Below are 16329 nucleotides of genomic sequence, written 5' to 3'. Positions count from 1 at the left end.
AAAATAACCGGGGGGTGGGGGGGGGGGAGGAAGATATAACAACTACAATTCTTTGAAGTTGTTACAACAAGCAAATAGAAAGGACATTGTTGGGTGGGGGGGGGGAGACGGAGGAGGGAGGGAGGTTTCGGTGATGGGCCATAATAATCAACCACATTGTATATTGACAAAATAAAAATTTGAAGGAAAAAAAAGATAATGTTCAACCATAAAAAAAAAAAAGAGTTCTGAGGGATAGGGAAAATTAATCAATTTCATGTTGACAAAGTTCAGCTCGTATAATTACATTTTAAAATTTAATCATACATGTTTATGAGGTACAGTGTATTGTTTCAATACTTGCCTATATTGTATAATGATCTAATCAAGGTAGTTAGCATACCAATTACCTAAACATTTATTATTTCTTTGTGGTGATAACATTCAAGATCCTTTTTTCTAGACATATTGAAATATTATCTGAAGTAACCCTAGAACACCAGAACTATTCTTTCTACCTACCTGTAACTTTGTACCTGTTGACCAACCTCTCTCCCCTCCAACTCTCTACCCTCCCCAGCTTCTGGTTACCACTATTGTACTCTCTGCCTCTTTGAGAACAACTTTTTTAGATTCCACATATGAGTGGGATCATGTGGTATTTGTCTTCCTGTGCCTGGTTTACTTCACTTAACACAATGGCCTCCAGGTTCAGCCATGTTGCCACTAATAGCAGTATTTCATTTTTTTTTTTATAGCTGAATAGTATTCCAATGTCTATATATACCACATTTTCTTTATCCATTCATCTCTTGATGGATTAAATAATTACTTTCTTACAAATAAAAAAGAAAAACAAACATAAGCTCAATATCTATACCATAGCTCAGTGTTTTATCCTAAATCATGAAAATTTTGCTCATAAGCTTTCTTTCCTAATCCTTTCACAGAGAGGAAGTCGTGCCAGTGTAAGCTTCCAGATCACCTCGGATGTCCAAAGTGGGAGGTCTCCAAGGCTCTCCTTTTCTTCAGGGAGTCTAACTCCAGCTACCTTTGAAAACTCCAATGTAGCGATTTATGAGGTAAGACATTCAACAGCTATCCAACCTGCTCCTCCTTGGGTTTTAAAATGAGGCAGTGATTTAGGAATCAGTCTTTGAGCAAAGATATTGAGGCTTTTAGCAAGTCTTTCCAGTTTTTTGTTTGTGTCCACTTATGGACTTGTTTGATTGACATTTTTGAAAATGATTTTCTTCAGTAACTAATCTACTTACATAATAAGTTCATTGATCTTTCAACTCCATGTATTTACTATGCATGTGGAAAAAAAGTCCTTGAGACCCAAACACTTAAACATGTCACTCATTCCAAAAGATATACACACACACAAACACACATATATATACGCACATGTATATACACTAGAAAAAATAACTTCCTGAGTCAACTGTTTGTGATGAGATGTTTAGAGACATGCTTGTGAGGAGAGGTTTGGGCCAAACCTTTTTCTCCTCCAACCTTTTTCTTCCTATACCTGTTATCCTCTGATATTATTGAAACTTCAAAAATATATTTATTTATTTATTCTTTGCCTATACTGCCTTTTGTAGCAACAGGTTACTTTCTGCTGTGCGAAATTAAAAAAAAATTAATTTCATTGAATTTTCTGTTTTTCAAGCTTTAATAGGCCACCCTCTACCTCTTGTTCTAAGAGACTGGAATTTGGCAACCAGGACAAATCTTGCATCAGTTGGAGAGATGAACTGTTTCTTCTCAGCAGGAAAGAGTTAAGCAGGGGTCCAAAGGGAAACTAGACTGCCTTTCTGTTCCTCCTAAGTTAGGCCTTCCTACTGTGGTTTCCTTGTTTTGTTTGAAGATACTCCCAAGAGGAGAAAACACTTTCAACTTCAACAGTAACTAAGTAAAAATCCAAAGCAGAGCAGAATAAATTTTTAGGTGGTCAAGCACAGTGGATTTGCCAAGTGAATACTCTCCTCCATTGCATAAATAATTGACAGGAGTCTTCTTGTGGTTTGAATGTGTCCCCTCCAAAATCCAGATGTGAAAACTTAATGGCCAATGGTATTAGGAGGTGAGGCCTTTAAGAAGTGATTAGTCCATGAGGGCTCCTCTCTCATGAATGAGATTAAGGCCCTTATAAAAGTGGTTTCTTGCAGCATTTGTCTAGCTTGCCCTTCCATCTTCTAACATGTGAGGACACACCATTCCTTCCCTCTGGAGGATGTCGCAACAAAATGATCTTGAAAGCAGAGACAGACAACTGAACCTATGAGCACTTTGATCTTGGAATTCCTAGCCTCTAGAACTGTGAGAAAATTAATTTCTGTTCATTATAAATTACCAAGTCTCAGGTATTTTGTTACAGCAGCACAAATGGACTAAGACAGAAGTTGGTACCAGAGAAGTGGGGTATTGCTATAACTAATACCTAAAAAGGTGGATGCAGCTTTGGAACTGGGTAATGGGTAGAGGTTGGAACAGTTTTGAAGTGAATGCTGGAAAAAGCCTAGATTGCCATTATTGGCGTATTAAGGGCAATACTGATGAGGGCTCAGAAGAAGGGGAGAGCTGTAGGGAAAGTCTGATTCTTCTTGGATATTACTTAAGAGGTTAGGAACAGAATGTTGGTAGAAATATTGAGGCCATTCTAATGAGGCCTTAGATGGAAATTCAAAATGTGGTATTGGAAACTGGAGAGGAGGCCATTCTTGTTATAAATTGGCAAATAACTTGGCTGAATTATGTCCATGTCCCAGGACTTATAGAAGGTATAATTTGCAAGCAATGAACTAGGATATTTGGCAGAGACATCTTTAAGCAGCAAGGCATTCAGGGTGCTGCATAGCTTCTTTTAACTGCTTATGGTAAAATACAAGGAGAGAGAAATGATTTGAAGATGACATTTTTTTAACCAAAAGAGAAGTAAAACATAAAGATTTGAAAAATTCTTAGCCTAGCCACGTAAAGAATAAAAAAGCATGTTTAGGAGAGAAAACCAAAGGTTTGGCCAAGCTACTGTTTAATAAGGAGATTAGTATGGGCAGGCAGAAGCCAGGTTCTTTTCATCAAGATGATGGGAGAATGACCTCAAAGGCATTTTGGAGATTTTTGAGGCTACCATTCCCTTCATAGGCCCAGAGTATCAAGGCCTTGAGGGTGGAACAGTTTCAAAGGAGGGGCTCATGGGGCTGACTCAAATCTCTACTTCCCACATTCTGGCACAGAGCTCCTTGGCCACCCTACTTGTGGTTTCAGTCACCTCTCCATAAGGTGCAAGCCATAAACCTTGACAATGTCCACATGGTGCTAACATTGCAGGCTTATAGAGTGTAGGAGCTGGGGTATTGCTATAACTAATATCCCAGTATGGAAGGCATGGCTACCTCCACTTAGATTTTAAAGGATATGTCAGACAGCCTTGGGGCATATACTTGCCACGGGGCTGACAGGGCTGCTGTAGAGAGTTCCCACTAGAGCAATGCCCACTGTGAGGTTGGAGCCACTGCAAAGAGTCCTTCCTAGGACAATGCTTAGTGGAGCCATGGGGGTAGGGCCACCCCCAAGTTCCCAGACTTGTACAGCTACCAAGTGCAATGCCAGCCTGGGAGAGCTGCAGGCACCTGACTTCAACCTGTGAGAGCTGTGGTGTGGGTTATGCCCAACAAAGCCATCAGGGCAGGGTCCTCTAGAGCCTTTGGGTGTCCAACTCCTACCCCAGTGTGTCCAGGAGGTGGAAGAAGATTGGAATCAAAGATTATTCTCAAGCCTCAAGATTTAAGGTTGTCTGCTTTGTTGGATTTTGGACTTACCTAGTACCTGTTACCCCTTTCTTCTTGCCTATTTCTTTCTTTTGGAATAGAAATGTGTGTTTTGTTCCTGTCCCACCATTGTATTTTGTAAGCACATAACTTGTTAGTTTTCACTAGTTCACAGCTGGAGACAATTTGCCTCAGGATGAATTATACCTTGAATCTCAACCATATCTGACTTAGATGAGACTCTGGACTTTAGATTTTTGGGTTGACACTGGAATGAGTTAAGACTTTTGGGGCTATTAGGATGGAATGAATATATTTCGAAAGTGAGAAGAACATGAATTTTGGGGATCCAGGGGTGGAATGCTATGGTTTGAATATGTCCCTTCCAAAATTCAAGTGTTGAAATTTAATGGCCAATGTGATGGTGTTAAGAGGTGGGTCCTTTAAGAAGTGATTAGGCCTTGAGGGCTGTTCCCTCATAAATGGGATTAAGGCTCTTACAAAAGAGGTTTCATACAGTAATCAGTTAGCTTGCCCTTCTGACTTCTGCCATGTGAGGATACAGCATTCCTCTTCTCCAGAGGATGCAGCATCAAGATGTCTCTTGGAAGCAGAGCAGCCCTCACCAGACAACCGAACCTGCTGGTGCCTTGCTCTTGGACTTCTCAGCCTCCAGAACTGTGAGAAAATAAATTTCTGTTCTTTCTTAATTACTTGGTCTCAGGTATTTTGTTATAGCAGCACAAATGGACTAAGACAGGGCTACAACACCAAGATTGGCAGGTCATATGTTTTTTTCAGTGTACCTGAGGGCTTTTACTTAAATTATTGGCAAGATACCTCTGGATCTTGCCTTGCACTTAATTTAATAAAAGAGGAGACTTGCTTTAAATGTAAACTTGAGGTATTGCAGAATTGACAACTCTACTCTCTCAAAGACCAAAGATAAGGTAATCAAATAGATTTTAAATATCAAATGGAAGGGGCTGATAACTTTACAAATGTATAGATCCCTCTAAGACTCTGAAGTAAATCTCAGTAACCTTGGTTTTTCATCCATAAAATGAGGGGTTGACATGGACTGAGGGATACTTGGGTGAGAAGGGATGGGCGGTGAGCAAGCCAACACTGTCATACTCTCTCCACCTAAATATACTGTGCTTCCTTTTCTTCTCTGCTATGACTCCTTCACAATGCCCTAGGGCACTCTTCCCAGAGCTCCAGATGAAGGGAGGAGTCTCCACACTTCTCTGAGTTTTTCATCCATGCCCAACCACAATTTCTATCTTGAGAAAGAAGGTTTAGAGTGCAAAGTCCCATACTAAAATCTCAATTCTAATTTGCCTCCTCAAATGCTCTGTAGTCCTTCAGCTAGCCCAGAAAGAGCCCCTATATTCTTTACATCTGGCTGGAAGCATTTGACATCATTATGCATGCTTCCTCACACCGTGTGTAAATGGTATACTATAAATCAAAATGGGGGAGGGGAAACTTCCCTTCCCCTAAACCCTGGCTCTTACAAAATAAAAGCTCTTTCTCAGGCTATTGTATCTGTTCTAAATTTTCATCAAATCTGGAGAGTTTTTAGTCCTTATTTCATCTAGTATTCTTTCTGTCCATTTCTCTCACTCTTCTCCTTTTGGAATTGTCATTATACATATGTTGGTATGCTTGATGGTGTCCCATAGGTCTCCAACGCTCTACTGCCTGGCTCTTACAAAATAAAAGCTCTTTCTCAGGCTATTGTATCTGTTCTAAATTTTCATCAAATCTGGAGAGTTTTTAGTCCTTATTTCATCTAGTATTCTTTCTGTCCATTTCTCTCACTCTTCTCCTTTTGGAATTGTCATTATACATATGTTGGTATGCTTGATGGTGTCCCATAGGTCTCCAACGCTCTACTGATTTTTCTCTATTCTTTTTTCTTTCAGCTATTCAAACAGAATAATTTCAATTGATCTATTTTTACATTTGCTGATTCTTTCTTCCACTTATTCAAATCTGCTGTTGAGCTCTTCCAGTGAATTTTTCACTTCAATTATTACATTTTTCAAATCCAGAATTTCTATTTGGTTCTTTTTTTATAATCTCTATCTCCTTATTGATATTCTCTACTTGGTGAGACATTATTCTTCCACTTTCTTTTAGTTCTTTGAATGTACTTAAAAATAGCTGATTTAATGTCTTTAAACGTCCAGTGTGTGACCTTCTTTAGGAAAAGTTTCTATTGATCACATTTTTTTCTTGTGTATGGCACACACTTTTTTCTTTGAAAGTATAAAATTTTTTTAAAACTAGACATATAAAATACAAATAAGATAATAGATAAATAAAAAATATGGCAACTCTGGAAATCAGATTCTTAAAAAAAAAAAAAAAATGAGGGATTGATCTAAGTCCTCAATCCTGGCTGCTGATTAGAATCTCCTTGGGAAACTTAAAAAAATACATATGCCTCGGCCCTATCACCAGCAATTCTGATTCAGTTGGTTTGGGGTAGGGTGCAGGCATTGGTATTTTTTTTTTAAGTTTCCTGATATGTGAAGCCAGATTTGAGAATTGCTGGACTAAGAGACCTACCTCTAAGGCCTCTTCTGACTCGGATATGTTATGATTCTCTGATTCTGTGGAGGAATTTGTGTGTCAAACTGTGGTGTGTTTTACTTGGTGGCGTTGGAAGGTTATAGTGTAGAATTGAGAAGGGAAAAAATAAACATCTGTATGTAACTGGCCTTTTAGACTCTGTCAGATATTTCCTCATTTTGGAAGAGAGTTGAGTTAGTTCCCAGAATGACTGTCGGTCAGTCAGATCATGGGTATTTCTGAACTGTGTCGGCCAAAGGGGACCTTTATCTTTACAAAAGGAGGGTGAGAATAATATCACATAGTGAAGTCAAGATTAAGCTGATGGCAGGATGTGAAGGAAGACAGCTAAGGTTAGAAAACTGCCTGGCTAGAACTAAAAGGGCTCTGGGAAGGAGCATAAGGTAATTGAATCAACAGATGAAACAAAGAAGTCCAGTGTGCCTTCTGAAATGGTCTTCTATTAAGAGTGTTTTAAAGAAGACTCATAATCTAGTTTCTGTTTAAAATAAATCAAATTTTTGTAAGAATTGTTATTGGAAGGCCTGGAATTTTCAGATCATGTTCCTGGAGTGGTAGATACCTAACAGCAAAAGACAGGCTTCTCTAGGATGTGCACTGACACAAACTCACACTTGGATTTTACATGCAAACACATAACCTTCGGAATTGCATGGAAAAATTGGCCCGTATTTCACAGATACTTTTTGAAATGTGAAAGAAAAGAAGAAAAGCCAGATGAGCTGACTGCTGGGTGAAAAAGCTGTGAATGGCAGATGCAGTGGTGACATGCCATGATCTGTTCTAATGGTCACAGTCTGGGGGAGAGGGAGTGAGGTGGGCAGCAGTGTAACCCTGATTCACTCGGGGAGAACCCACTGAATTCATCTTTTCTCATCATTTTCTGACTCTTTCTGCCTCTCTGTCTCTTGGCCTTTCCCTGTGTTTTCCTCTGTCTCACCTTTCTCTCTTTCCCCATTTATCTCCTTTTCCCAGAGCCTTTTTTTCCTGTCTTTCTGCCTTCTATATCCCTTACAGCTCGCTCTCTATCCCTCTTCCTTCAACAAACCATCTTCTCTCTCTCATCATGGAATTATAGGAAATTGGAGCCAAAAAAGACCTAAGAACTCATCTATTAAGTCCAGCTCTATCAGTGAGGAAACTGAGGCTCAGGCCAATTAAGTGTCTGTGGTAAGGCCACCCTTGAGTTTGAAGCAGAGCCAGATCTGGAACCTAGTTCTCTTGCCTCTTATTTAATACACCATGGCCTTAGTGCAAAACTGATGGACTTTAAATTACTTCTAAAAGCTTTAGTGAATAGAGTTTGATGTTTCTTACTCTTAATTAAAAAGTGAGTGATGAGTGAATTATTTTATCATTCTCTCTCTCAAAAGAAAAAAACAAAACAAATAGTGCATGTGTGGTGAAGATAAAACCTGCCCATTTCCTCCCTTTTCCTCATTATTCATGAAGTAGGATGCACACAGACTCAATAAAAATTTGCTTACAAAGTTGGTGAGAATTATTTAAATCTTAAAATAAACACACGCAAATCCCCAAACCAGAGAAAGCCCAATGAGAGGAAAGAGCAGCAAAGTGGGAGATGGAAGACCTTGGTTCTTCTGACCTTGTGCTAGTCACTTAATCTCTTCAGTCTTCAGTTTCTTTATCAAAATATGAAGGGATTGGGCTAGGGATACCTAAGACTTGAAAAAGCTACTTGTGGCATTTAATAAGCCAGACAAAAGACTAACCCATGTCTGCAATAGGGCTCTCTCCAGGAAAAAGGTGTCAGGTACCAGGTGTAAGGCAGAGTTGGTGCTGCTAGTACTGATGTTCAGGTTGTGCACTGCAGGGCACCACATCGATGAGGGTACTATTCACATTGTAGACATATACTAACTTATCTGGGAGTGGTGAGGGAGTGGGAACAGAGATTCTAGCTTCCCAGCTTAATCCTGGAATAGTGGTGGCGGGGTTCACATCTATGTCTATACTGGCGTACCTGACTGTATACCTACACAGTCACTGGTAAATGCACATGTACCTGGATATGCACTATTTCAACTATGCCCCAGAAATTACTTGAGGTAGCTTCTCTCTCCTACCTAATATTCTTGGAGGCCCAATTCCAGCTTCTCACTTCTATCCTTACAGCCTGACTGTAAACCTGACAAAGAGGCCTCACCTGGCAGGCAGAGCTTGGTGATGTGCAGAGTACCCAAGCTGCTAGCAGAATGTGCTCCCTGGTGTCAGGGAGTTGTATGAGTAAATGAGAGTGTGGTACATGCACATATGTATCTAGCCAGTGCTGCTGCCTAACAACATAGGGCTGCCACAGGCTGTACAATCATATACTCACATAATTAATTTTTTTTTTTATTTGAGAGAAAACACCCATTTCTAATTAGCTCAAAGGGGCCATAGCAGCTAGCAGTGATCATGGGCTAAGTAATGTAGTTGCAAAGGTGCTGGGAAGGATTTTTGTTGACCAGTGTATCCCACACATTAGCTGATTTTGTAAATTCCCAGTAAGCATTTTAGTTTTTCAGCTTAAGACTTAGCCTTTGATACTCCTAAAGGGTAAAGTCCTCTGAAAGGTGAAATTTCATACTTGTGTCAGGCCCTCCTGACTTCTGTGAATGAGTTTTAGTTCCGTAGCTGACAGCAGATTTTAATGTAACTTAGTGAGAGGTAAATGCAGAGGCTATGAGCGAAGGGAGTACCACAGAGACGAGAAAAAGGAAAAGGCTGGGGGAATGGGATGCAAACTCCAACATGCATCAGAATCATGTGGAGAGCTTAAGGCACAGACTGCTGGGCCCCGCCCCCACAATTTCTGATTCCATAAGTTCTTGGTGGGGCTTGAGAATTGGCCTTTCTAACCAATTCCCAGGTGACCCTGATGAAGCTGCTCTGGGCCATACTTGGAGAATTGCTGGATCAAATGCTTTGACCATTATGCTGCAGGCAGGTGCTGATCCTGAACTACCCAGTCTAAATTCTGTATGCACTGAGCCTGGCCGGTGCAGTTTTGTTCAGCTGCTGAAGGTCTCTGAGAGCCATTCCCTAATTAAAGGGCTTCGAGCTCCTTGGCTAGAAGAAGCTAACACAAAGTGCAGGCCAGTAACTAAGATGCTTGCAGCTCCCATTAGCCTTTGCCTCCAGCGGGTCACCAGATGCAGTGCCACAGCTGGATATATTCCTTAATAACAGCGTGGTTAGTCTCTTATTTTTGGAATTTGACTGCACAGAGCTTTCCGCTTTATTGTCTCTACTTGATGACAGGTTGGTATAGCCTGAAATGGAATCTCCAGGCTATAGGTAATAGACGTGAAAGCACTTTGAAGAGTAGAGAGCACTGTGCAAATATAAGGCATTATTATTATTACAGAGAAAAAGAAATCTATATTTGTATTGCTTTTTTAAAAAAATTGGATTGGACAGAAACTAAACAGGGCTTAATGACTGGTGAATCCTTGAGGCTATGCACATGGAAGAAAATTATTGAGCAATGGTGTTGAAGTGAAGACAATAAAATAATTGTTGTTTTTGACTCTATAGCAGCTTTAGAAATAGCAGTTTTGTACTTAAAATGTCGGAAATAGATTTTCGAGAGTCTAGATTACTCATATTGCTATGGTAGTACAATTGTGGATCCAAATAAGAAGTGTTCAATTTACATTTAGGCCAACTGGTTTATTATTTAAGTATATGAGTCGCCCCCCCCATGGCCCGTCCCACCAGAGAAAAATGCATCAAGGCAAACGCAGGAAACATTTGCTGCACTACATCTCCCGCCACAGATGCCTCAAGGCAGTGGGAATTGCAACCACCAACCATCACCATTAATCCCAAGGAACCTGGTGCTACATCACTTAGCTATGAATAAGTGAAATGACCTAGTGCTCTCTTTAGTTAGTTAAGGGAGGCATTGCAGAGAGTGGCGTCATTCCTTTTCCGGGGTCTGCATACCGGCAGTTATTTCCCTGCCTTGAGTTAATGGAATTTTTAACTTTAACTCCCTTGTATGATCTCATTTTTAGCTCAGAATACAGAATATCCAAGGGGCAGAGGGTGGGAGAGGAGGAAAAAGTCTGTTCGGGTTGGTGGTATAACTATAAATCCTTCGTGGAAGGGACATTGCTCTAAAGCTGCTGACAACTGAGTCTTACCGCTATTCTCTACCTTTTCTTTCCAGGGTGATTGGGTATGGCTGAAAAAGTTACCCCCTGGAGATTTTGGAGACATTAAGTCCATCAAATCAAGTGCAAGTGAAGTGTTTGAAATGGTATGAGAAACCGTTATTTTATATACATTCCTGCTAAAATTAATCCTTTCTCCAAAGTAACTAATACCAACTGTTTAGGAAGACCCATTAATGGAGCAGCACAGGGAAACTGCAGAGTTATTACTGGTTTGCTATGATCATGTGATACAATGGCAAAAGCATGGGCTCTGGAATCAAAGAGACATGAAGGATTCAAATTCCGGCTCTACCACTTGAGCTGTATCAACTTGGGCAAGTAACCTAAATTCCCCGAGCCTTAGTTTTCTAATTTGTAAATGGGGTATATCAATGTCTACTTCCTAGGTTGAGATGAGAATGAAAAGAGACGATACATGTAAAGCATCTTGCACATTTTCTGGCACATAGTTTCTTTATAAAATGGTAGCTACTATTATTATTATCAAGTAAATAGTAAATATACCATAATCATTCAAAATCCCCATTTTCCAGACCTGCAAAAGTCACCTGGTAATTTCTATATGAAAAATGGTTATTTCTCTAATTCCACTAATTATGTTCAAAGAGTCCTTGGATGTTTTAGTTAAGGAAGCAGCCTGAAGATAAGGCAGGGATGCTAATATTTAAAATCTTGGCTCTTCCTTGAACTTTTAGTCTATGAAATATTTGTGGATAGTGTCTTTGGATACTTGCGCATACTTCAGACTCTTAAGAGTGGCATTTTAGAAGGTAGTTATAGATTTCTCTACATTTATGAAGTGGGCAATTTCAAACCATTCCAACAGATCTGAATGAGGTACCTGCTATATCCAGAGCATTGTGCAAGTGAGAAATCAAAGAAAATGAAAGTGATTCAGCCCGTGGGGGACAGGACATGTCCTAGGGGTCAGAATGAGATGTTATGCTTTGGTATTTCTCTTACGTGTGATTTTAGTGTGTAGAATTAAAGGGAAAATAATGACAGGTGAGTCCAGAAGGAGGACCAAGATCAGAGCTAATACGTAATTCTGTACTGGTTTAATATAGGATCCTAAACAGAAAGCTAGATCCAAAGTAAGGAGCCAGAACAGGGCTAAACCTTGGCGAGCTGATAAACTAGAAGTATGTAAATAAAAAGATAGGTATTGACCCAAGGTAAGTGTGTCCATGACACCTTTTTTTTTTTTTTTGATGGTGGTGGGATAACTTTTAACTTTGGTATAATTTCAAACTTACAGAAAAGTTTCAAGAATAATTCAAGGAACTCCTGTATACCCTACCCAGATTCAACAACTGTTTACATTTTTCCCAGTTGTTTTTCATTATCTACTTATATATTTATGTACATTATTTTTTCTGAACCATTTCAGAGTATACTCTTTATCTCTAAATACTTCAGTGTGTATTTCCTAAAAACAAAGATATTCTTGTATATAACTACAGTATAATGATGAAAATCAGAAGATTTAACATTGATACAATACTATTATTTTAAACTACTATCCGTATTTTAATTTAATAAATGGTGTTAATACAATATAGCTTATTTTCTCCCAGTTCAGTTACCTATCCAGGTTCGCACATTGTAGTTGGTCCTAATGTCTGTCTCTATAGTTGCCTTCAGTCTGAAACAGTTTCTCAGACTTTCTTTGCAATTCTTCACCTTGATATTTTTGAAGAATTCAGATCAGTTATTTGGTAGACTGACACACAATTTCGGTTTGCCCAATGCTCTTTGTGGTTGATTTAGGTTATGCATCTCCAGCCAAAATACTACAGAAGAGATGTGTTTTTTCGTTGCATTTTATCAGAAGGCACACAGTGTAATAATAATCCCATTATTTGTGATGTTAAATTTGATTACTTGGTTTAGGTGGTTTAGGTTTATAGAGCTAAAGTAACTTGGGCAAATCACCTAAACTCCCTGTGCCTTCGTTTTCTTATCTGTAAAAGGGGTATATTAATGTTTACTTCCCAGGATGGAATGAGAACTAAAAGAGACAATAGCTGTGAAGTGTTTCAAACTTTTGGATTAGGGATGCTTAACTGGTATCTATTCTGCAAATATTCCAAAATTTAAAAAAAATCTGAAATTTGAAACGCTTCTGGTCCTAAGCATTATAGGTAAGGGATACTCAAACTGTATCTCTCATCTATCTAAAACCCATAAGTTTATACTAATACCTCTAATTCTAATCCAATGCCACAGGGTTCATTCTGTTTTTTCCCATTTCCATATTTGTAACTTTCTTTTCCAACAGTAAAATCTTCCTTCCATTATCTTCATGACATCTTTTTACGTGTTCAATTCACTGATTTATGTGGCCATGTCAGGTACAAACAGTAACTCAGCCCTAGGGATAAGGCCAGGATTTTCCAGAATTCATCTTGTAGAAGCCTCTAGTTCCTTTCTAATGCTTTTATGAAACAGGAGGTGGATCTGATCATACTATCACTGTGAGTGCAGCACTGCCTTGATTACTGATGTGCATTCATGATCTTGAAATGTTGGGACTGAGTACCAGGGGCTAGGCTGGAAAGCAGATCTTGATGAGCCAGGTATAGAAGGGAGCAGAGTAAAATGGGGTGGATGTTATTGAAAGGCAAACAGCTGGAGTCAGAAGGTCAAAGGACTGATAACTTTCAATATCTTTAAGGATCCCAACTTCTGCAAAAGAGTATGCAGGAAAATAAGGTTGAATTTCCCAGTTTTATGTTCTTCTCCCCAGCTAGAATGGATTGGCATACTCCCTGCACTTTTCCAAAGATAAATGGAGAGTATCCTGGACCTCTTCCTGGGCAACTATCAGTTCTTTGAGAACTCTCAGTTCTCCCTCTAAAAAATGTGAAGAGATGGGCCGGTCTCGTGGCTCACTCGGGAGAGCGCGGCGCTAGTAGCACCAAGGCCGCGGGTTGGGATCCTATATAGGGATGGCCAGTGAGCTCATTGGCACAGCGTGGTGTAGACCACACTGTGCCGAGGGTTGCAATCCCCTTACTGGTCAAAAAAAAAAAAAATGTGAAGAGGAGGAAACTGCAGCTGATGTCAAACAAAGTGCTTATTTTGTAAACAAGATGTTTTGGGTCAATCTAGAGCCTCCACTGAGGATATCATCTTCTCCATAGCCATTTCTTCTCCAGTGGTGGTGGATATTATGTTACAGTATAATAATATATATAATAATTATATTATACCTCAGCATAATAATATATTCCACGTGGTGTAATAGTATTACTTGCTCATTGACAGCACTTTCCAAACAACGATTCCCTTCCCTTTGTTACACACACACACACACACACACACACACACACACACACACACACACACACACAGAGCTTTTGAGGCTAATGCCATTCTATTTTAGCATCCTCTCTGCCATCTGTTACTGTCATCTACTCCTCCCACTCACTACCTCTGATTTACTGAATATTTTGGAATCTGCCTCATGGTCTTCCTCTCTACTCCAAGACCTGTCTTTATGCTGGTGACATCATCAATGTCCATGTAGACACCTAAGTACCTTAACTATTTAGTTCTCTGCCATATCATCTCTAATAATCTTCACTTTCATTCTACTTTGGCCAGACTTTGGTACCATTATACCTTGGCTTTTTTTTAATCATCTATAGCTGCTACTAAAAATGCTTCACCTCCAAAATCATAAATTCAAGCATCACACTGTGATTACAACCCGCTTTTCTTTCTGGGGCTATGTTTGACTATATCAGGTCTTTCATTCTATTGACTTCTACATTCTTCCAACCCACAAGCCCTTCTTTTATGTATTTTTTCATCCAACTTAGATTTCATAATCCATCATTTGAACACATTCTTATTTCTGTCTTTTTGGTCAGACACACCCGCAAAACTTCAATTCTGTATGATTCCAGCCCTTAATTTTCTTTGTGCCTGCACTTGAACAGCTGAATATTGTGGCAGAAAGTCATGCAATAAGGTATATTGTTTCCATTATAAATTCATGGTTTCTTATCTTAAAATGTCCCTTAACACTGTCTTATACGTTCATCATACTTCATTTGTTAATTCACTTTCTATAATCCATTCTTCAAAACTTCTCCATTCTTCATTTTTGTTAAACCTCCAATATCCTTCTCTTCCTCTATTTTTACTATTATTATCTTGGTCCAAGCTACCATCATCTCCTACTAGAGCTACCACAATTGTCTTTTTTTCTTTTAGTGGACTTTATTTTTTTAGAACAGTTTTAGGTTCATAGCAAAATTGAACAGAAAGTAAAGAGAGTTCCCACAATTTATGCCCCTCCCACTCCTCCACCAGCTTCCAGATGCACAGTCTTCCCCATTATCAACAGCGTGGTACACTTGTAACAATCATAAGCCTACATTGACACATCATTATCAACCAAAGTCCATAATTTACATGTGGGTTCACTTTAGATGTTGTATATCCTATAGGTTTCGAAAAATGTATGATGACATGTATTTATCATTATAGCATCATACGAATAGTTTCACTGCCTTTAAAATCCTCTGTGCTCCGTCTGTTTATCCCTCTCTCTCCCCAACTCCTGGCAACCATCGGCAATTGTCTTTTAACTTCTCTATCCACATCCACTTTTACCACTTTCAAATCCATTCTCCACATTGCAATCAGAGTGCTCTTTTCAAAATTGAATCTGATCTTGTCACTCCTCTGCTTAAATCTCTTTAATAGATTCCTATTGCTCTTTTTTTTTTTTTTTTTGCATGGAGATTTAAAATTACAAATTCAGTTTCTTTAATAGATATTGGACTATTCAAACTTTTTATTTTTTCTTGTGCCAGTTTTGGTAAGTTGTGGCTTTAACGAAATTGTCCATTTTGTGTATGTTGTCAAACTTACTGGCATAAAGTTGTATATAACATGCTCATGGTATCTTTTAGATATCGTTAACATTTGTAGTAATGTCCCCCTTTTCTATCTAGATTCTGATAATTAATGTTTTCTCTTTTACTTGATCAATTTTGGTAGAGGATTTATCAATTTTATTAATCTTTTCCAAAAATCAACGTTTTACTTCATTGATTTTTTCTATTGTATACCTACTTTCTGTTTCATTGATTTGCATTCTTATTATTTTCTTCCTTCTCCAGTTGGCCCTTCATATCTGTGGGTTTCACATCCATGAATTCAACAACCACAGACTGAAACATTTAAAAATATTGTGTCTGTACTAAACATGTACAGATTTTTTCTTGTCATTATCCCCTAAACAATGCAGTATAACAACTATTTACATAGCATTTACATTGTATTAGGTATTAAAGGTAATCTAGAGATGATTTAAGGTATATGGTAGGATGTGCGTAAGTTATATGCAAATATTGTGCCATTTTATATTAGGGACTTGGGCATCCATGGATTTTGGTATCCCTGGGAAGTCCTGGCACCAATCTCCCACTCATACCAAAGGACAACTGTATACTTTCTTTGTTTTCAATTTGTTGTTCTTTTCCTTAGTTTTTTTGAGTTGGAAGCTTCAATAATTGATTTTAACCTTCCTTATTTACTAAATAGTCACTTATAGCTAGAAGACTCTAAGTACTGCTTTAGCTACATCCCAGAAGTTATTCTTTTCCTTTAAAAAAACTTTTTATTGGGGCCGGCCCGGTGGCGCACTGCTATAGTGCGCCGCTTGGGAAGCGCGGCAGCGCTCCCGCCGAGGGTTCGGATCCCACCTACAGACTGGCTGCTCACTGGCTGAGCGAGGCGCGGGGGCAAGAACGTGGGGCGCC

At 39.0% G+C, this 16329-nt stretch overlaps 1 protein-coding gene across 1 annotated transcript in view; it reads left to right on the top strand.

Moving 5' to 3' along the window:
• Positions 1–16329, top strand: part of GUCY2F (guanylate cyclase 2F, retinal) — a 109948-nt gene that overhangs the window by 40677 nt on the left and 52942 nt on the right. The window contains exons 7-8 of the mRNA XM_008566663.1: positions 930–1061; positions 10543–10632. Coding sequence (XP_008564885.1) covers positions 930–1061; positions 10543–10632 — 222 coding nt within the window. The remainder of the gene's footprint in view (positions 1–929; positions 1062–10542; positions 10633–16329) is intronic.

This window comes from Galeopterus variegatus, unplaced genomic scaffold (assembly GCF_000696425.1).
Source record: "Galeopterus variegatus unplaced genomic scaffold, G_variegatus-3.0.2 Scaffold260, whole genome shotgun sequence".
Classification (NCBI taxonomy): Eukaryota; Metazoa; Chordata; class Mammalia; order Dermoptera; family Cynocephalidae; genus Galeopterus; species Galeopterus variegatus.
The sequence above is the reverse complement of the archived record's forward strand: the minus strand, read 5'-3'. Positions and strand labels throughout refer to the sequence as shown.